Here is a 23,116-nt window from a genome sequence, read left to right as displayed (position 1 = left end):
TGTTTAGACTTGTTCTTTTGTGACTTGGACGCCATGGGTGAATTTACTAGAACAGCAGGAATGCTCCTGTCTGCCACTTTGTTACTGGTATCTTATTGCAGGACGCCAGTGGATGCTAGCTGAAACAGCTTCAGTACTTAGTGACACAAAACAGGCTTTAGTTCTGAAAAGATATTAAGGTGCTTCAACAACTTCAAATAGGCAAGGCACTCTTTCTCTGAATATCTCTTCAAAAGGGACAGCCTCTTTGCCTCTCTTATCTATCTGCCGCAACAACCAGAGTTTGCCTTTAGGACCCACTTCTCTCTTTCTCTTACAGTCTTTGGCAGCATAGGTTGTGTCAACTTCAAATAACATTTATAAGCAGCACGTCTCCCTTCCCCAACGTTGCCTTCACATCTCTGCCAACTGTTAGCCAAAATAATTACCCAGATGTCTTGGTGCCATCTTTTGGCTGTAGGTAATGATTGCACAATTGCCTTAGGCAAAGTTGAACTTCTATTGGGCTCACAGTATTAGATTGTTTTCTGGCTTTGATAAAGGCTGCTTTCAGTCTTAATAGGGGAATACTTGGGCAATGCTTGCTCTCCAACTGCAGATACAATCTTTAAATGGGTGTTCGCGTGAACAAAGATGCAAAGTTCATGCTTACCCTGAAAAGTGAAATTAGGCAGACACACACACACACACACGACCACTTCATACGTTTTACAATGTCCGACTTGCTTTTACTCCCTCCTTTTCTGCCTATGCTCCTTTTTCTTTTTCTCCAATATCTTATTCCTTCGCATATTTTTCTCCTCTTATGGATCTTGATACTTCCTCTCTTATGGCTCGTGGATATCCTACTGTGTGTCCTTCTGTCCTTATTCCTGAAGTATAGCCCCCATCTTCTTCCTTATCTTACTACTCTCAAGAAATCTTCTCTTCTATATTCTTGTTTTCCTGCGACTTTCAAGCATGCATCTATTCTTCCTATTCTAAAAAAATCTTCTCTTGACCGTTCTTCCCCAGCTAATTTCCTTCCTATTTCTCGTCTACCTTTTCTCTCTAACATTCTTGAATGGGCCAACTATACTCTAGTAACTCGTTATTTGAGTCTTCACTCAATTCTTCCACCTTTGCAGTCTAGCTTCTGCCCATCTCATTCCACCGAAACTGCCCTTCATGTTTCCAATTCTCTTCTTTCAGCTCGTCACTCATCTTTCTTCTATTCTTATTCTTCTTGACTTGTCTGCAGCAATTGACACTGTGGATCACTCTCTTCTTATTTCCTCTTTCCACTTTAGATATTTCTGGGTCTGTTCTTGAATGGTTTTGTTCATATCTTTCACAACGAACCTACTCTGTCACCGGGCTGGGCACTCGTCTTCATTCCATCTTCTTACGGTGTCCCCCAAGGCTCTTTACTCTGTCCCCTTCTTTTTTCTTTTTATCTTTTTGCTGATGACACCCAGATCTGTCTTTCTCTTCTTTCGATTCTGTGTTGCATTCTACTGTTTCAAACTGCCTCTTAGCTGTTAAGAACTGGATGGCCTCCCACTTTCTGCATCTTAATCCTTCAAAAACAGAGGTTTTGTTTTCCCCTCTTCTACAATTTTTCCTACTTTGCCTCCTCCTCTTTTCCTCCACGCTCTCCCCTTCTACACGCAACCTCGACGTGATCTTTGACTCTTTTCTTTCTTTCTCTTCATTTCTCTTCTATTACTTGTTCCTGTCGCTATGCCTTAACATTTGCTGCGCTCTACCTTTTTTTGTGATCCTACTAAACTTCTCCTTTTTTCTCTTGTTTCTTCCTGTATTGATTATTGCTCATCGCTACTGCTTAGCCTTCCTGCCTGTCATCTTTTTCCTCTTCGTCGTTCTATAATTCTTCTGTTAGTCTTCTTTTTTTCTTTACCCCCCTAGATCTTCTATTACATCTTCCCTACTCTCACTACTCTACTTTGAATATCGTCTCTTGTATCACTTTCTTTCGATTGTTTTAAAATGCATCCATGTTTTAGCCCCACCCTATCTTTCCTCCCTAGTTTATTTTCATGTCTCTTCACATTGGTTACAATCTCAGAATCTGTTTATTCTAACTGTTCCTAAGCCTCCCTGTGGTTTGTCTAGTTTCCGCTGTTTTTCTCTTCTGGATCCTAAACATTGGAATGCCCTTCCTCTTTACTTCGTTCCTCCTCATCTCTTTGCTTTTTTAAATAAATCTTAAACTCTATTTTCTGTCGACTCTTGCTTCCTAGAAATAAAATTCTATCCTCCCACTTTTCTCTGCTGATGTAACCTGGATCCATTTGTATCATTTGATTGTACGATTTAGAATTCTTTTATTATCCAACGCCTTTGGCGAAAGTCTCTTTATAAATTTAATTAAAATACAAATACAATACAAGGGTTAAATGTTCAACAATGGCTTTTCGTAACTTTTCTTCTGCTTAATGAGGTACATGCAACCACTTCATAATGTTTACCAGGGTTAAGTGTTTAACAATCGTATTTTGCAGCGTTTGGTCTTCACACGAGTGAAAGAGAATTTACCCTATCACACGCGAGTGGTACTTTTCCACTGTCCCCTTGTTAAGAACTCAACGAACAACTTCAGCTTGCTTCTTCTTATATGCAAGTGAATATTAAGCTGGATACTGTTGTTGGCAGTGCTCACACAAGGAATCAGAATGCCAATTTTTGATTGACCGACTTCTATGGTGATCTCTATCCATGTGTTGCACAACTTCCACTGTTTCTGGCTTCACTTGGGACCCACACCCTTCATCGCTAAAGGTGTATCCACTGCGGCCACTCAATCAAGGAGCCCATCTTGCTCCAGAGACCTACGGCTTCACAATAGCTCTTCGCCTCGGTCTCCGACAAGTTTCTTGCACAGCAACCTCTGCAATTAGGCTCACATTGCGAAAGGCAGCCTTCCTGCACGCCTTCTGCTGCACAGCCTCTGCACCTCAGAGTTTGGGGGAACAGGACCCTCGCAGAACAAGTAGGTTAAATCTGCTGCAGCAATTTGCTGCCGTGCCTCTAGTTCTCCCACATCTGCCTGGATTGCCAATACTGAGCCTGCTTCCTTATGCCTCTGCTACTACTGCACGCACTCCAGTCACAGTTCCAGCTCCTCCATATTGCTTGCACCTGAGGGGCACTTTTATGCCCCTCCAGTTACTGCTACTGCTAAAGCATAACTATTCAGTCCTCTTCCGAGTCCCAGTACTCATGGAGTCATGGGACTTGTAGTCCTCAACAACATTAGTTCTTTCTAGTAACTTCTTGATTTTAAGAATCATTTAAAAATGAACCTTTCAAATTCGTTGTTAGAGAGGAAGACAATTAACTTAGTGCAATATTTCTAGATTCCTATACATTATGCCTTTGGAGTAAAAGGATTTTTATCCTACAATACCTTGGAGGATCTTTCTATTGGTAAGTCTTGCTCCGGTTTTATGGTATTTGTGCCCAGAGCCTCAGATCTTGTATGAGGTTCAGGTACATTATAATGACAAGTCATTACCTGTTTTGGTAACCCAGAAAGGTGATCCCTTTCAAAGGACAAATACTGTCTCACCCCACGGTACCTCCTCACCACCCTGGGCCTTGTCTCCTCCCAGGTGAGCCTCCCACCGTACCCCACCCCCAAGGTCAGAATCAGGAAGCGCCGGCCTTTCCCTTGCCACCTGGGAGGAGACTTTACATAGTAAACCAACCCTGTACCAGGATACTTTTTTTAATAGTGGAAACATTTGGAAAAGCATTTTGTTTTCCTTGTAAGACAGTTTGGAGCGGCAGGAAGGTGCCTGGCCTCCTGAATTTTTCAAGTCGCAGACACGCTTCGCAGTCTGTTTTCTATGTTCCTCCCTTAGTGCGCGGAGCTTGGTAAGCTCATTATGTGCATTAGTATAAATGATTGGCCCCGGAAGTGGAGCGTATGAGGGCTCAGCTCGCCGAAGTTGCGCCAAAGTCCAGCCCATTTGTGCGCATGCCGTGCAAGGTCTGCACTCTGCAGGTCGTGCCCCTATATTGGGTGCTCATTTGGATCGCAGTATCCTGCTATCTCTGGCCCCCTCTAACACTCGATGGCCAACTGGTTTTCTGAAACCCTCTAAAGCCATACCTACAGTGGACGTTCTTCATTGTTATCTTCTTAGCATCCGCTCGTTGGTTGCTCACGCTCTGACCTGGTTACTACCGCTCAACCTGATCACCTGTTTTAACGGAGACCTGGATTTGTGATACATCAGGCCCTTATATCATTCAAGCACATCATCCCCCTCCCGCAACTATGAGCTTGCTCATGTTGACCGTCCCTCTAGTCATCCATGGGGTGGAGTAGCCATTATGCATAAGGCTATTTTTAAAACCTATTGTACTGTCCCAGTTCACTCCCTTAAGATGGAGTGTCTTCTGGCTTCCATTTCTTTGTCTCCCACCTTAATGCTGTCCGTCCTTGTGGTCTATAGACCCCAGGGTGCTGATGACACCTTTTGTGCTGAATCTCCTGCGTTTGTGCTGGAACTCCAGCTCAAATATTCCAATCTTCTGTTTGTCGCAGACTTTAATCTTCCAGCTAATACAACAAATGCGCGGCAGGTATCACATTTTCTTTCCCTTATGTCAAATCTTGGACTTCCTCAGCTAATCACTGATCCCACTCACCGATGGGGAAATGTTTTGAGTTTTGTCTTCGCTCCTAGCGTTTCTACTACTATTTCCCCAACATGACCCTCTCCCCCGCCCCAGGCCAGTATTATTGTCTGACTATTTTATGTTATCTTTTTCCATTTCCCATTTGGACCCTATTTCACCACTGGCCAAGCTTGCTGTTCCTAAACGCAGCTGGCATAGTGTCTCTAGTCCTGATCCAGGAGCTTCTCTTCGGTCCCGGTGCGCTCAAGATACGCCCTGTTCTTTGTTGACACTGACCTTTTGGCTCCCCCAGGCCCTGTAAACAGAAAAACATACCTCTGAGCCCTGGTTCTCTGATGAATTTAGGGCCTGTAAACCTCTATGCAGGCAAGCAGAGAGGAAATGCCGTACCATGGATTCTCCTGATGACAAAACTTCCTACCGCCACACTATGGTGGCCTATCATAAGGCTATCATTTCTGCAAAACAATCTTTTTTTAGTCGGAAGGTGGTGTAAGTGATTTCAATCTGGCACTTCACCTAAGTCAATGCCTAGCGTGGGATGCACAACTGAAACCCTTAATTACCAGGAATCAGGCTGGTTTGCAAAGTTAAAATATTTATTATGTATTGCACAATATAGATCACACTATTTTAATGGGTATACAATGATCACCAATGGGGTGATGTCACACTAAAGAATCTCTTTAATCATAAGGAGTAATAATGAGGAAAAATAATGCAGCACATAATACTTTTGTGCATGTTCAATCAAATGGCAATGTGATTACTATTTCCCCTGCACACCCCTCAATCCCCCCAATATGCAATATAGAGAGATAGGAGAGAGAACAGGTTTCAAGAATGCAGAATTCAACAAAATATATCAATCCCAATTTCCCCCAGCAAACACCAGAGAAAAACAGAATTGATTGGCAAACTGTCAAAAATGGTTTTAAAGTTGGCTTTGAATGAATGGGGTAAAACACTAAAAAATGATGAATTCATTGAAATTGTTGAAATAGTAATGGGAGCCACTTTGTATGGTCTCAGACAAACACTAGCAATGAGTAGAGAGTAGGAAGCAAGTAGAAAACTTAATTTTGAGATCGGGTGCAAGGTAAAGCTATTTTACACGGTGTGGATTTGAGCCAAACGAAAAATTTGCAGCAAACTTCGCCGCGCGCGGTCAGCACGATTGTGGAAAAACTATAAGGAGTTGAGATGTGGTTTTGGGTTCTTTAGAAAGCTTAGGATGTTGGCTTCAAGAAGACACTTACATCGTTTCTAGCATAAAGTATGAAGAAGTTATGAACATTTTTGTGGAGGTCGGTTTTTCAGATAGAGGAAAAATGTAAAACAAGATGCGCTTTTAAAAGTACAACAAGGCTTCTTTACACTAGGGATGGACTATGAGGATACAAACTACATGACAGCACAACCACCAGACGAGGACATCACCGATCAGGTTTTTGCCTGCCGAGATGCTTGCCTTTTTTCAGATAAATATCAGCGCAAAGATGATTTTTAACAATATTACTACAGAAGGACTATAGGATAAGAGAGAGAGATTAGCCAAGACAAACAGGAGTTCTAACAATACAGTTCTGGATATAAGATGGATTTGATTTGGATAGGGATGACTATGGACAGTACACATACTAGTGACAATCCTATACTATGAATACTCACTACCAATGTTTTGAATGGAACCGTCGGGGATTCTGGTTAAGGATTTTTCTGGGACAAACTACTGGGCACACCAAACTGGTCGGGTCAGCGATCAGCAAGGCACTCTGGACACCGCACGGCAGGACTGGACAGCAAGGCGCTCTGGTCTACAGTGCACAGCACGACTGGACTGGATCTGCAATGGCTCTCTGGTCTGCACAGCAAGGCACCAGACAGGGATTTAATCTGCCCTTCTGATTATTAAGATAATTCTTTGGCAGGCAAGCATTTACAGCACAGCCTGGCTGCTCTTTGGTTTCCCCTTTAAGTTGAGGGATGGGTTCTGGAAGTTAGGCCCAGCTGAAGTGTTTCAGCTATGCTCTGAGCCTTTCTGCTTGCAATGTTTTTTGGAGTCTGGAACAAGGAGTATGAATGGATCTCCGTCAGTGCGCTTCACCAATATCGGGATGGTAGATGGATCAGTGTGTCTTTCTAGGTCCTCAGCTGTTTCTATTTGTGTTTGATAAAGGGGCAGGTATGCTATCCTAGGTGCACCCCCTAGGTAGTCTATTGGCTAAAGTCTGCTCTCTCCCTTGATTGGAGGAGAAAACGGAATGTCGTCATGATGAGGCGGTTTATATGAGAGGGAAAACCTCCCCTTTGCCTTTTGCACATAAAATCTATTTTTGAATTAATACATCTTTACATGTGTACATTTGTTAAACCAATGACATACATATATCACATTTTGTGGAGCAAATATTCTTCCAAACCCCATAGCTATGAGGTCTTGGGTCTGGATTTGACAATTTTTCGCACTTTTTATCCGGGACACGTCTGATTTGTCCACAATTTTGTACATGCGCATGATATCTGGGCATAATCATATGAAGTTTCAAGCTTCTGACATAAATACAATTGCTACAAAACCAGAATTTTCACTGTGCCTTCTCAGAACATCGCACAGAGTTCTGGCTCCTTTTAAAAAGTACACAAAAAAATCACACTCGCAATGCTGTTCTCTAATTTTTACAAATTCGCACAGTCCTTTATCAGTCTTTTCCAAAAATATGCTTTCTGTCCATTGAGAATCAACAAAAATGTCGATCTCCGCCTCTATTGCCATCTTGTAGCTCAAGAGCAATTGCCGCCTTCCTCCTCTGGCAGAGGCCACTGTTGACACAATCTGCATATCCTTTCATCCAAGGAAGGTACATTCTCTCCCAGAGCAGCAGCCCAAAATCTCCTGCCCTCTTAATCAACAACTGAATGTGAGTTCCTGGCCTTTGTGGGAAGCAGGACAGATGCCTTTTGTTGGGGAAAGCTGGGGGAAACTGGTTTGGTGACTCTGAGGTCAGCTACATTCACTGTCACTTTATAACATTCTTCTTAATTTAAAATAAATCTTGCAATTTTTAATCAAGCAGCTAGAATTCTGATTCCAGTCCCTAAATCATGGATATTAAATAGTTGCAACCTATTTTGCTCTTGATAACAGGTCACATAGATTTGAGACATTAGATGTTAATGGTACAACTTTACAGTTTAAATGCAGGCTTTTGAAAGTCACAGGCGGCCGCTGGTACTGCGCCCAGATTTTGACAGATTTTCACAGGCAAGCACACTTTTTACTGTGGATATTTTGCTGATAGATTCTGCTTATCCTGACATTATGTGTTCATATTGATTCCTTAAATGAAGTGACGGGTAACACCCAGCGAAGATATTGGATGTGTTGTGGTGTTTTGGTCCGGTATTTTTTATTTTCAGCAACCAAGAAACCGAGATTTAAGAGCAATTTCTGGTTCTTGGTTTCTTGCAATAAAGCACTGCCTTTCATGCAGTTTTCCTTTTTACTTGGTGGACAGCCCAGGAACATGTTTCAGCAGTGAGGTCTCCTTTCCACTACTGACAACAGGCGAAGTAGATCTGGCAGCCATCTTTTCAGGTTTCAAACCCCAATTTTCATAGGTTTTGGCACGCATAGGACTTTTGCTGCCATTCTGCTGATTCTGGTGCCACCAGCACACAGGGATGTCGCAGGGCAGAGCCTTGTGGGTTAAAACATCCCCCAGTGGAGATAGCTGTTAGTCAACCTAAGGCTCTTTAACTTGGTTCACACACTCTGTTCTACTGCTAAGTCTCAGGTTGTTCCTTCCCAGGGTCTCTGCGAGACTCTCTCCTGTTTTTTTCAAGGCAAGATTGAAACTATTTGCCACAATATTAGTAATACTGCTGGACACTCTGCTACTGTGCTTTCTTCTCATTTGTCTCCTTTACCCAATTCCACTTAGTCTGTCTTCCCCACTTTTTCTGACCAAGATGTTCTTACGGCTATTCATCAGCTTCAATTTGTCTCACCTGCTGACTCTCCCTCTTGTTCTTCTTAAGGAGATCTCTGGTGACATTATTTCACTGATTACAACGGCAGTTAATGCATCTTTTTGTGATGGATGTATTCCCAATGTCTTGAAGCATGCAGTCGTGATCCACCTGCTTAAGAAGCCTTCTTTGGATCCCACTATGCTCACTAATTTCCGTCCTATCTCGCTTCTCCCCTTTCTCATGAAGTTGCTGGAGTCCCTCGTTTCTCCTCTGCTTTCTTATTTTCAGGAATCCTCTGGGTTCTTTGATTCTTTCCAGTTAAGCTTTCGTTGTGGAAGGGGTAATGTGTCAGTCCTTACTTCCGTGCTGGATGATCTTGCCCGCCTGGTTGACCAGGGTGATGTCGGAGCAGTGATTTTGTTAGACTTCTCAGCTGCCTTAGACACCGTTGACAATCCTACCATGACCTCCTGGCTGTTGGTGACTGGCCTGTCTAGACAAGTTCTGCAATGGTCGTGTGCCTTCCTGGCCGATCGCTCCCAGTCTAACTCCCTTCCCCCCATCCCCTTTTGCTCTAAGCCTGTTCTGCTATCTTGTGGTGTACTGCAGGGCTCTGAACTGTCACCAACATTATTCAACATCTATATTAGGCCACTTCTCCGCCTCAATCGGTCCCATGGTTTCAGGTACTACTCCTATGCCGATGACCCACAGATCATGGTCCGCCTTGCTCTCACTCGGCATGATACTGGAGCACGCCTGAGGGTTTGCCTTGAGGACCTGGGATCCTGGATGGTGGCTAACTGGCTTAAGCTCAATGGTGACAAAGCAAAGGTTCTGGTTGTTGGCACCTCCAACCCCCTTTCTTTCTGGGCGGCTGATTTTTGGCCCACATCTTTGGGTCCTTTTCCTATGCCTGCCTCCTCTGTAAATAACCTGGGTGTTAAAATTGCGCCATCCCTATCTATGGGCGGCCATCCCTATCTATCAAGCCCCTGTTGTTGCAGCGCTCGTACTTAGTACGATTGATTATTGTAATGAACTCTACCTTGGTCAGCTCTGCTATCTTTTGCACCGTCTCCAGCTCCTTCAAAATGTTGCAGCCAGGTCTGTACTTCAACCTCCCCTGGGCGCGCATAGGTTTCCTCTACTTCGGCAGCTCCACTGGTTATCCTTTGAGAAGTGTGTTCTTTTCAAATCTCTTTGCATTGTGCATCGCGCCTTTTATAAATGAGGCACGGAATACCTTCAGGCTAACTTTCCACCCTATGTTACGCCACGCTTGCTTTGCTCTGCTCTGTCTGCTTTCATGGTTCAAGTCCCCCCGGTTCCGGCTTTCCTGTATGGGCGGCCGCACATTTTCAGTTGCTGCAGCCAAGGCTTGGAATTCTCTCCTTCATTCCCTGTGGGCCATTCCTGATCATTTCTCCTTTCGTCGCTCCCTGAAAACCTTCTAGATATTTTTCACTTTTTGTGCCGGTTTAGCCCCATGGTGCCTTCGGGCGAACGTGCGCTCTATAAATATCCATAACATAACAATAGTGGAACACAAATTCATGTAACAGTATTAACCTATAACTGCATTCAGGATAACATTCAGCTATACTAGGCTATTAACAGTTGTGTTTCAGATCAGTGGAACACAGACTAAGGTAAGCAACAACTCATTACACTATTTTAGGATTGTACCAGGCGGACCAAGGTCAGCTAAACCCATAGTACACTTATTCAGAATGGCACACAGCTATTCTAGGCAGGTAAGACCCAAGGCAGACGTATTTTAGACTGGCTAAACGGCAGGCCAGGGGAAGCAAATGCCAGTTGGTGAACTTATACATATATATCCTAACAGAAATAGTAACGTGAAGCCAACAGCATTACGTTTGGGAAGAGTATCAACTAATTCACAGGCTTATAAATGTGTAACTCTACATATATTTTGGAGAATGGCAGAACACATTCACAGTTAAGAACATTTGTAACTGCTCATCTCTAAGTGACAGTTACCAACCAACTCTTATATAAGGAAGTAACTTTTAAACACTTTGTATCTTTTCTAGGCAAAAGGCCCAAACTTTATAAGCCCTTCCCTATTCTTGGAGCATGAGTGTTCTCAGTGGCAGGAGGAGGGTCACAAGTCTCTAGTGGCCAACAGATGGGTCAGGATAGGCACTGATGTAGCAAAAGTCAGAGTTACTGAGGAAAGCTGTTCAAACAAGTATTCTACTTTAGAGGTGGAGAAAGGTTCCAGGGACTTCAGAGAAGAATCCCTAGAGGGATTCCAGCAATGGGCCTAGGTGAACTGAATGAGAGTAATCGCCCCCAAAGCTTCACAGTAACCACAAAAGGTTTAAGGTAAGTAATACACCAGCCAACACATTACCTCAGCACAGAAGAAGAGTTTGCAGCAGGATGGCTTCAGTATCTGCAGCCAAAACCTGGTTGATGAATTTCTTGTTGTGAAGATTGAAGACGGGACACTGGAAAGGAATTTGATGCAGGGGTCAATGCATCGTGTAATGGCTCGAGGTCCCAGGGTAAGGGCGTACTGCAGCCCGGCAAGGTTGCAGCACGCCATGGGATGGCTCAAAATGCAGGTCTTCTTGAGTCTAGTGTCTCTCACCAGGCTCTGGGTCGTCCTTTTCGGGATCACCAGGTCGCTTGGAAAGAAGGGTAACAGCAGGCTCTGATTACACAGCAGGCTCTCCGGTCACTGGAAATCGCAATGGCCATTTTCTTCATCTTCATTTTACTCTTCGGTTTCAGATCCAGTGTTCCACTTGTCAGCAGCTTCCCCGTTCTGAGTATTTAACAGGAACTACAGCACAGCTTCTGCATTCTCTTCCTGCATTTTACAGCAAGGGACAGTTTGGCTGTCCAATCAGGACACCAAGCTCCCCACTGGGGGTAGGTTCCTTTCAGGCAAGGTGAAAGACAAAGGGCTGCAGAGTTTTGGACTCCTCCTCGCTTCCTGCCTTCTCGGACACTCTGGCGCCTAGGCGGGGAATCCAAAGGATTCCTCCAGAAGACAAAACTTTCACAGAGGTTGTTTGCACCTAGAATGGCAGGGGAAGACCTCAACCAGCAAGCACACAAGAAATGGCGAAAAAAGGAGTCTGCTATTTTAGCAAAATGGGGACCCTTCTGTGCATTACCGAGGCTGAATTAATAGCCTGTGAGTAATAAAGACTAAAAGTCATAAAGGTAAAACCACTGCCACCAGCCATTCATGTAAAACTCTCAATTGTAACAAAATATTACCAGGTAAGTAAGAAAGGGTATACATTGTATCCCCCAGCACTCCACATACAGTGGGTTGTGCTGGCTCATTTATACAAAATGTAAAGGGGATGAAAATCCCTCTGTACTACTTTGGAACAGTAGTTCACCCAAGTATAGAAAAGCTATACCTTCAACCATACACTATGGAGAGACACAAAAAGGCCTCCCATGAAAATAATAAAAGACTAGGTGAGTGGGGAAAACGATTCCCACTCACCTAGGGACAAGGTAAAATAATTACCAAGTCCAAGCTAAATGTTCTGGGCTTGACAAAGGTCGGGAAGATTTGTTTTAATTATGACAGTCTTACCTAACACTGTCCCCACATCAACCACTGCACACCTCTCCTTACCTGTACTTCCATAGCCACACCAACCTCCTCCAGCAGCCCACATGGATAGACACTTGGCGCATGCACTTAAATAGTCCGTTTGCCATTCAGCATAGGAGCGCTGATGGGGAATGGGCTACGGTGAAGCTAGTTTATTTCCGAATGTGTACACATGTATCTTTTTCTAGCCATCAGCTAGAGGAGCCAGTAGTGCATGCCTTGTGTAGCACAGCAACCATTTCGCACCCACATAAACCATAAGGCAATTTGCAGTGCAGGCGGGTGTCCAGTCATCTAAAGAGTTTTAAATGTATAAACTTGACCATAAAAGAATGAAAATATAATGTTACATACAAGATTTATATGACATTAAGCAATGCATGAATTGTTCAATTTTTTGACCGAGTACAAGGTAGCGGTCTTGGGACGAATTGGCCTAATACAAAGAACTGGTTATCTTTTACGAACCAGTTAATCGAGGCCACTTACAAAGCATTGATTCAATTGTTGTGATCCTTCGAGCAAGCTCAACAAATAACCCTATAACAAAGTTAAAAACCCTCTACTGCACTCAAATACCATATGGAGCATTATTAAATCAGTGTAAAATGCATCACTTTTAGATTTCTTGGACTAACCTAGCCAGTAATCAAAGATCAGAGGAAGCGCTAGGCAAAGATTAGCTTCAGATTTCACTACCTGCAATTTTTAAAATGAATTCATGAAGCTGTACAGATCCTTTACAGCTTTGGAGCCTGCCATAATAAATGTAGTTTTGACATTTATATAAAGAATCCGGGTGCAACAAGTGCACCGTTTGCCAGCATGGCTTCCTTCGGATGAAGGCAATGAAGAGAAAATATACATGCATTTGTTCAGTGGGCATTCTTACGCTCTGTGTGAGGCACATATACCACTTCCATGAACCACGTATGGTAAAATCACACAATGTGCACCTCCGTAGAAGATAACAATGTTTCCATGTTTTCCTGATTGATTTCTTGCTTCACATCTTCATCAATGGAGCCATCAGGTTGAGGAGACATGTTTAACATCGTCCCTTTAATTCTAGTATCTGTGGCATGGTGCTGAAGCATTTCTTTACCGACAGGTTGAAAATTATGCGATACACTCCAGCTGCCTTATTTACAAATGCTAATGGAGAAAAGCGTAATTACGTAATATGGGTCTATAGACACTGATATTAAACTCTATGTATGGTGATCCATTCTTGTTTGAAATGTATATCATTGTACAGTGATATTGTAACCGTATATTTCTTAGTGTACTGAGCAACAATGCTATGTGATGCCACTTCCTGTTTTGTCAAGGGGTGAAAGGTTGTGTGACATCACTTCCCGTGATGTCACTTGGGTGTGTGTGTGGGGGGGAGGGGTGAGGGGGGAGGGGTCAAATGACATCACTTGATGTCATCAGAGGTCATGTGATGTCACTTCCGCTAACCCTGACATTTTGGTGAAATGACATCTCTGGATGCTGCTGGTGGGCAGTTTTTATCTACTAGGATTAGATATATATGCATGCGGCAACAAGAATAAAGAATTAAACCCTTTTTGTAACCTACTAACTGCAGCCGGTTTGTTGACTTTCGTCACTAAAAAGTGTTCATCTGAAACAGTTTTAACATTTTGGCAAAAACATTTAGGTACCTTAGGTTATGTATCAAGTTGCATCACATTCTGAAGGGTAAAAGGGGAAAGTAGTACATACCGAACACCAATAAAACGCTGTTCCAAGTGCTAGTGATATTATGTTTTTTTAAAATCCTTCACAAAAATATAAAATTGCTGTGAATAGAGAAATCCATGTGTATTGAAAACCAGTCATTTGTGTTTTTCTTCTTGCAGATCCCCCTGTGTAACGTAATCAGATTTAACATTGCCTACACAATACATTTCATTGAAGAAATGATGCCTGAGGTAAGCAGCAACGTTTTTATTGAATGTCTGCTAACACATTTGGTTGGGTCTAGTGATCATAGATTGTCAAAAGTGTGTGGTGGGTGGTCGGTAGTCCGTCTCGTTTTTGACTTGGATGGAAGCAAACGTGATTTTTCACTGTGCCAAAATCTTCAATTATCAGACATATACGATGAAGTCTAATATTTCTCAGCGAATTGTCGACTCTCTGTAGAGAATCGCTGAAGTGTTCGAAAAATTGCATGGTCCTTAGAACAGAATGAGGGTTGTGTTCTATAGAGAATTTCTGATTCTAAGTGATTTTACATTTCTTTGTGAAAGGAATCGATCCATGTGGAGCGTGCAACTGCATTTTGAAATTTGACGCATTCCTGTGTTAGATTACAGCGTTATAAACTGAGGAAAGGGGCCAGAAGTTAGGGAAGGGTCATTATCCCAAGCGATAATGACCCCTTACGAGGTCTATAAGGCTACTCGCACATGATGGTAGTAGCAATACATGTTAGGGAAATGTTTCTCTGAAGTAAACAATGTTGCTTTAATTCTGGGTAATGTAAATGGACAAACTGGGTTGGTAATTTGAATGTTTTTTGTAGTAGTTAAATAACTGTTGTCTTCAAGTTAAGCATTTTAATTGCAACTTGGTTGAACTAGAACAGGTTTAACATATGACCATGCATGAGGTGTTCTGTAAAAGTAAATGGTTTCTATATAAGAAAGTGGAAGCATTTTCGAATGGCTTTCTCTTTCGTGTATTAGAATGTTGCTGCAAAAAAGGTCCCCCAGACAAAGTGTGCTGTTGAAACAAAATCTTGCCTGGAAATTGCCTCGTTTCCCTCTGCGCTACTGATAACAGAATGTTCCGAATGCAGTCAATATCAGTAGTTATTGACTGCAGTCTAAACATTTTGATTGGCAGAGAAGTCAATAACGATTTCCATGTGCTAATACACTATATGGGTCATTTGTGAAACATGGGTGCACCGATACACACTGTTTGCAATGGACATTTTCTGGGAATTGTGGGGTTGTATTTGCATTATAGGGATGAAAAACGTGTGCAATGCTCCTTATTTCGTGATGTAAGATATATTTGTTTAAAATAGAATTTCCAAATGCGCACACACAATGTAATATTCATTATTCTAGCAAAAAGGAAGGGGAAGGAAGGCATTAGGATAGGCGGGTAGAGGGCCGAAGAGACATTCTCTGTCCAGCAGGCAGTGTTCAGCCTGGTCTTGAGATAGTGTATGGATAGACTTAAAACCGAGCATAAACCTGAAATAGAGAACCATTCTGCAAAGAGCCACTGGAGTGGTGATTGTGTGCATTGTGGGAGAAGATCCAGGTAGGCTGTAATAGGGTGTGTGATAAAACAGAGTATTTTTAGTGAAATTAAGTACAACGGGAGTACCAAGAGTAGGCTAGAGCAGTAGTCGGTGTACTTAGAACCATTGTAGAGATCCGTTTGGGTGACATTTTGGGTGAGGAGTGGGTGGATTTCCCTGAAATTTAGAAGGCGGATCATGGCCGAAATTGCAGTGATGTAATGATGCATTTTGAGTTTCCCATCGGAGGATTCTGAAATTATGAATCTTGTATGATGGCATGAGAAAGTCAGGTTGAAAGGTGATGAGGATGGGAGAATGGGATTAGCGTTGACCAATGGGAGAAAACAGACTGTAGTTTTTGGTGATCTTAGTATTGGACAGTTCAGTTCCATCCAGTGTTGCATGGCAGAGAGACAGCTGGTTCTACACAGGAGTGAAGGGATGTCCCCTGCTTGACTCTATCTGGTGACTTAAAATGGGGTGACCAAAGGAGCATGGTGCCTCCCCAAGCTAGTGTTGCTGATGGACCACTGTCTAGTACGGGTAAGATCCTCAGGGCAGGGAACAGTCACATGAGGCCAGTTAAAGATGTGACCCTCTTAAGGGTAACCACTCCCTTCGAAGGGATTGGTTCCTCCGACGTATTCCTCATCTATGACAGGTAACCACCACAGCTGTGCTGCTTTGGAAAATGTTCTGTGTCTTGCGTCGATACGCTGTCCTCAAGGGCCTCCGTCGAGCTGACGTCACTGGATGTTATAAGTAGGACGCACAACGGCCATAGCCTCAGTTCGTTTTTTTCTGCGAACGTGTTCGCTTCGGAGATCTCGGCGCGCCTCGGTTCTTCTGAGTTATTCTATCTGTTCTTCGAACTTGTTTGTTTGTGAAGATATCATGTCTTTGTCTTCTTCTACCTTGCGGCCGGGATTCAAGAAGTGTCGGGACTGCGTTTCCAAGATGTCGCTTACGGACCCGCACAACGCCTGCCTCTGGTGCCTCGGTGAGGACCACGCCACTGATGACTGTGACGATTGCCAGTCATCAACATCGAAGGCCTTGCGGGAGCAGAAGAAGCTTTCTGTCGGTAGGGTTTCCAAGCCCTGAAAGTCGAAATCCGTGGGGCTTTTGACTGACGATTCGAGAGGCGACTCTCCGCATCATCGGCGTAAGTCCAGGGGGTCTCGGTCCCGGAGGGGTTCCCACCATTCCTCTGCCTCTTTGAAGCACTTGCGGAGCGCCGTCAGCGGGCGCCTTCCCTGTCCTCGTCCGAGGACTCCGCCCGTCGGCGGGTTGCTTGTCCCAACAAGCACTCTTCTCCTGTGGAATGGGTTGCATTTCGTACGGAGATGATGGCGATTTTTCAATCGCAGTGCTCCGTTCCGTCCGTGCCTTCGAAAGAAGCAGTCAGAGAACGTGCTAGGGCCACAGCTCGCAGGCCTTCGGCCTCGGGTGTTCGGCACGATCATTGGGAGCCTTCGAGGTCCCGATCGGACAAGGTGGATCGCTCCAGCCATGCCCGCTCCAGGTCCCGGTCTTCAATGCCCTCGAGACCGTCTGAGCCTGTGACGTCTTCGAAGAAGACGTCAACGCCATCAGCGCCATGTCAGTCTAGTGAATCTCTCGAGGCTCGGCCTCCATCGACGCCATCGGCACCGAGGCCGTCGAAGGACATGCTCGGGGCACCGCCCTCGAGGCCTGCGTCGAAGCCATCGGTGCCACGCTCGATGCCGATTCAGTCGACGTTTTAAAAGGATGCTTTATCGGAGGTACCCTGGAGGCCGGTGGAAACCCCCAGGAAGGCTCTGGCCAAGTCGAAAAATGTGTTGGTCCCTTTATCTGTGCCCTCATCCAGGGATTTATTCCAGCCTCTTGATTATATTTCTGAGGTGGATGAAGGGTCTGATGAAGGTTTGCTTCCTGATGAGGTTCCTGACGAACTATTATCTGGTCATAGCCAGATGGAAGACCTGCGTCAGTTTTTGCACGACGCCAGTGGCCTTAACACCTCTCCGGAGGTTGAGTTTGGTAGGCCTGAGCCTGGCACGTATGCCAAGTCTTCGTACCGGCGCTAATGTCGAGGGTGACGGAGTACTTGGGGTGGTCTGTGCCACCAGTGGATTTTCTGCAGGATGACCTGACAGATATCTTGGACCAAGGTCCACCAACTGACCCGGTACTTCCATTCCATATGGCTTTGCAAAGAAGGGTGGCGGCGGCTTGGACTGCTCTGGAGAGTTTCCCAGCAGTGGGTAAGTCGTTGCCAAAAAAGCACCGCCCAGCCAGTGGCGACCCCGGCTACTTGTCCATGCACTCTACTCGTCCATGCACTCTACTCCGGAGAGTTTGGTGGTGCAGGCGGCTACGGCCCCAGCGAAACAGGCGTCGTACCCTACCATCCCTCCTGACAGGGAAGATGAACGTTTTGACGGTTGGGCAAAGAAAGTATTTTCTAGAGGGGGGGTATGGCTTTGAAAGCAGCCAACTCCATGTGTGCCTTAGCATGTTTCACTCACACTCTGTGGAATTGTTTCATTGGCGGCTGCACATATTCCCGAAGGGGAGGAACGGGATGGTTTTCATGCCCTTGAACAGGATGGCAAGGATGCCATGTGTGAATCCGTTATGTCGGGTCTGGACGTGGCAGACTCTCAGCCGGTCCATGGCGGAGAGCACTGTGATGCGCAGATTTGCGTGGTTGCGGAAGTCGGGGGTTGCTCCGGATGTGCAAGCCGGCTTCTGAACATGCCCTTTGATGGTGACCATCTTTTTGGCAGCAAGGCTGACAAGAGCCTTGAGAGGTTGCAGACCTCCAAAGCTGCAGCAAAGTCATTGAGTGCTGCAGTTCGCCAACCTCCACCTTTTCGTCCTAGGTGACAGCAATGGAGGGGAGGTTCCTTTCGATAATACTCTACCTTTGGTAGGTCGAGGGGAGCTGCAAGTCAAAGGGGCCAACGTAGGAGTACCAGAGGTGGAAAACAAGGTACTCTAGGTGCCAAAGCCGCTCGGGCAGTTGACTCTTTGCCCTCGGGCACTGCCACAGCCGCTTCAGCTCAGTCATGAGGCCATGTCGCATGGTTTGCCGGTTGGGGGAAGGCTAGCGCAGCATCTTGTAGAATGGCGTGCCATTATTTCAGATGCGTGGGTTCTGGAGATCATAGCCTATATGGCTACTGTCTTCCTTTCCGGCAGAGGCCTCACAACAATCCACCAGGGAATCTCTTTGAAGAGTCCAGATCCGCTCCTTGCGCAGGAAATCAAATCGCTGCTGGAGAAAGGCGTCATAGAACTGATGCCTGTAGCGGAGAGGATCAAGGGATGGTATTCCCCATATTTTTTGATTTTGAAAAAAGACGGGGGATTGAGACCCAACATGGACTTGCGTGGTTTGAACATGCTCCTCAGGAAGGACAAGTTCAAGATGGTTACTCTCTCTCAAATCCTCCAGGCCCTTCAACTTCAGGACTGGTTGGTGTCTCTCGACCTCAAGGATGCTTATTTTCATGTGCCGATTCATCCCAAGCACAAGAAGTACCTGAGGTTCGCAGTTGGCGACTTGCACTTTCAGTTTTGGGTCTTGCCATTTGGATTGACCTCCGCCCGAGGGTGTTCACCAAGCTTATGGTGGTGGTGGCAGCGGATCTCAGAAAAGGGGGGATTCACGTCTACCCCTACCTGGACGATTGGTTGATCAGGATGCGCTCTTCCGAGCAAGTCCTGGATCATCTGTCAGTCACCTGCCACTCCCTTCACAGGCTGGGCTTCTCCCTCAACTTAAAGAAGTCCCACTTGACGCCAACCCAGCGGCTCCAGTACATCGGAGCAGTGCTCGACACATCCCTGGGGCAGTGTTCCCTCCCCAGGTGAGGGCTCATCACATTCTGCAGATGGTGCACAAGTTTCAACATGGCCAGAGTCTCCCGGTGTTAGAGTTCTTGAGGTTGCTAGGCCTCATGGAATCCTGCATTCTCCTGGTGCCAGAGGCCAGGCTGCGAATGAGTTCTCTGCAGTGGGCTCTCAAGATGCAGTGGTCGCAGTCCTCCGGCAGGCGCTGCCCTCGGTCGCCCAGGATCTTCTGTGGCGGGCCGTCGAAGGCAATCTGATGAAGCGGGCTCCATTTTGGCTACCCTGGCCGGAGGTGACGATCGTGACGGACACATCCCTCACGGGATGGGGAGCTCATGCCAACGAGTTGAGTCAGCGGTTGTTGGTCTCCGTCGAAGTCCAGACTCCACATCAATCTGTTGTGGCTGAGGGACATCAGGCTAGCTCTGAAGGCTTTTCTGCCGTCTGTGCGGGTGAAGAATGTCCTGATAATGACGGACAATACAGTGGCCATGCACTACCTCAACAAGAAGGGGGGGGCAGGGTCTCTCCCTCTGTGCAGAGAGGCGATGCAGCTCTGGTTCTGGGCCATCCAGCAGGAAATTTCGATCTCGGCAGTTCATCTGGCCGAAGATGAAAACGAGGCGGCGGACGCTCTGAGCAGGCAGGACACGGTCTCTCATGAGTGGAAGCTGGCTCAGGAGATTCTCCTGGAGATCTACGCCCTTTGGGGGACCCCTCAAGTGGATCTCTTCGCCACCAGTGTCAACAGGAAGTGTGAAAGATTCTGCTTGTGGGAATTTTCTCCAAGAGGAGCCTTAGGGGACGCGTTCGTAGTGGAGTGGTCCTTCCCACTGCTGTACGCGTTTCCTCCAGTCCCCGTCATTACGCAAGTGCTGCGGAGGTTACGGAGGTTCGGTTCCCGAATGATCCTCATTGCTCCGGCATGGGCCCGGAGAACGTGGTACCCAGACCTTCTCGACATGTCCATCTGCCCTCCACACAGTCTTCCCTACCGAGACGATCTGCTCTCACGGGAGGGGGGGGGTCAAGTCCTACAACCTTCATGCTTGTCTTATGAAAGGTTGAGGTATAAGGATTGGGACCTCCCTTAAGACGTGATGGAGGTGTTGCTTTTGGCCAGAAGGCCTGCAACAAAGTACCTGTACCGTTGCTGTTGGAGAAAGTTCTGCGACTGGTGCAGGGTCAAGAATGGGGATACTTTTTCATGTGCCATTCCTGTGGTTCTGTCTTTTTTGCTTTGGTTAGCCCACAAGGGCCTGCAAGTGGGTACCATTAAAGGTTACCTGGTGGCGCTGTCCATATTTAACTGCTCGTCTGAGGAGTGTTCTTATTTTAAGATTCCTTTAATTTCACAGTTTCTATAAGGGCTAATGTGTTCCCACCGTCACCTTTCCAGGTACCCGGTTGGGATTTGAACCTGATTCTAAAATTCCTAATGGGTGCTACATTTTAGCCTTTACATTCTTGTCCTTTGAGACTGTTGACCTTTAAAACTGTATTTTTGGTTGCGGTTACTTCCGCTCGCAGAGTGAGTTGCAGGCACTATCTGGTAAGCCACCCTTCATAGTGTTTCATAAGGACAGGGTTGTCCTTAGGGTTCGTCCTTCTTTTCTTCCGAAAGTTGTGTCGGAATTTGATTTAAGCCAGAAGGTCATTCTTCCGGCGCTCTATCTTCCTCCACATCCTGATAAAGAAGAGGAGAGGCTCCATAGGTTGGATCTTAGGAGAGCTTTAAGTTTCTACATCTCACGCATGTCCCGGGTCAGAGTGGACGATCAACTCTTTGTAGGATATGCTGGAACGCGTTTGGGACAAGCTATTACTAAGCAAACTTTGTTTAGATGGATTATCTTGACAATTTCTGAATGTTACCGCTTGGCAGGTAAGGACCCTCCGGTAGGCTTACGGGCCCATTCTACTAGAGGTGTGCTGCCTCTTCTGCTGTGAAGAGGGGTGTTCCCATTCGTCATTTGTAAAGCAGCCACATGGGCCTCTGTCCATACTTTTGTAAAACACTACTCCCTGGATTCTATCCATGGGCAGGACTTGGCCTTTGGCAAGGCGGTCCTCTATTCAGCAATTTAATTGGGTATTCTCAAATACTAAATTCTTTTCCTCCTCCATACGTTGGTACTGCTTTGGGAGTCTGTCATAGATGTTGAATACCTCGGTGGAACCAATCCTTTCGATGAACAAGTTACTTTCTTACCTGGTAACGTTCTTTCGATGGGCTGTTCCGACGACGTATTCTACATCGTTCCCTCCCAGCCTGCCCCGCTACAGAATTTCTTATGCAATTGCAGCTTACGTTTCCACAAGGCTTTCTGTGGTCATACTGGCAGAAAATTGGTGCCACACGTTCTGGGAAAAAACTACAACTGAGGCTATGGGTGTCGTGCGTCCTACTTATAACATCCGGTGACGTCGGCTCGACGGGGGCCCTCAAGGACAGCGTATCGACGTCATTGACGCAGATGCCGGAAATTTTCCGAAGCAGCACAGCTGTGGTGACCTGTCATAGATGTGGAATACGTCGTTGGAACATCCCATCGAAAGAACGTTACCAGGTAAGAAAGTAACTTGTTCTTCTCTGAGGATGTGAAACAATATGAAGCCAGTAATAGAAGCCTCTCTCCATTTCCGAAGGGATGCACTGTAATTAAGAAGCAGGGGAGTTGATAAACATTGCCCCTTTAAGAGAATTGAACACAACCATGGAAAAACATTTAGCACAGGAAATCGCTTAAATCCGGGCACCCCAAAAAAAAAAAAACTTGCCCATCGGAGGCATATTCCATTTTCATACGACACTCGCTCAACGAGCCCATGCATACATCAGGGGTTCACACCAAGCTCCTATGTATTACTTTCACTGAGCCGAGCACAGAGAGCTCTTGCTGGGAAGAGGTGGCCCATTCAAAAAGGCTTTAACTTTGTTACCTTCAAGTAAAACAACTGCAGAACCAGGGCATATTCGCCATAATCTTTCTACACCAGGGCGATGACATGAGGAGCCTGTGACAATGCCAGAGAGAGAAGATGAATCCCAAATTATAGTTAAGCCTTTCAATAGCTTGGCCCAGCACCAACGTCCCAGATCACACAAAGGTTAACCAATTCGGCACAGTACATTAGAGCTCCACACTCCTTCACTTCTACCAGTGCAGACCCCCCACAGAAAGCCCAGAGACAGTGGCGTCGTCACTGTGCTATTTAGGCCTAGATAATATCACTGTGTGGGTATTTGGAGTAGGAATTCATGGCATGAGTTTGACGCGAGTGAGAGCGCGAGGATGGAGTTTGGAGGGAGATTTGCGTCAAGAGGATGTTTGAGATGCTAGGGGGCTCAGTGAAAAGAAGGGAGGATGCTGGATTGAGAGTTCATGAAGATTTGGGTGATGGGACCATTTTTCTTTTTCAACGTTCCCACTTTTAACTGCAGTGGAACCCCAGCATATGTTTGTTTTTGTTTCTTGGCAGCGTATTGAGTGGCTAAGGCAATTGAGCAAGTAACTGGGGCTACAACTCATGTTTTGGGAGCACAAGTGAGTCCATAAAGCTGCCAGTGCAGTGGGGAGTGTTTTTGTCTCATTTTTATTTTCCTCTGGTTTCACTTTGTAACACAAACCTCCTTTGTGTCCCCTTTTGTGGCAACATTTTGCATGCCTTAATGATGGCCATAGGACAGGCTGGTGGCAGTGAACCATGTTTTACAACTTTTTCTGGTGTGTTTGTCAATCCCCTTTACGGATATAATGCAA

The 23,116-nt window shown here is 45.6% G+C and overlaps 1 protein-coding gene across 2 annotated transcripts in view; it reads left to right on the top strand.

Annotated features, from left to right (window-relative positions):
• The window catches only part of DROSHA (drosha ribonuclease III), a 1,388,683-nt gene that overhangs the window by 787,335 nt on the left and 578,232 nt on the right, over positions 1 to 23,116 (top strand). For both annotated transcript variants that reach the window (XM_069613610.1, XM_069613611.1), the window contains exon 10: positions 14,107 to 14,178. In XM_069613610.1, coding sequence (XP_069469711.1) covers positions 14,107 to 14,178 — 72 coding nt within the window. The remainder of the gene's footprint in view (positions 1 to 14,106; positions 14,179 to 23,116) is intronic.

Source organism: Ambystoma mexicanum, chromosome 5p, assembly GCF_040938575.1.
Source record: "Ambystoma mexicanum isolate Mex_15411 chromosome 5p, UKY_AmexF1_1, whole genome shotgun sequence".
NCBI classification, from domain to species: Eukaryota; Metazoa; Chordata; class Amphibia; order Caudata; family Ambystomatidae; genus Ambystoma; species Ambystoma mexicanum.
This window is presented reverse-complemented; position numbering and strand designations above follow the sequence as displayed.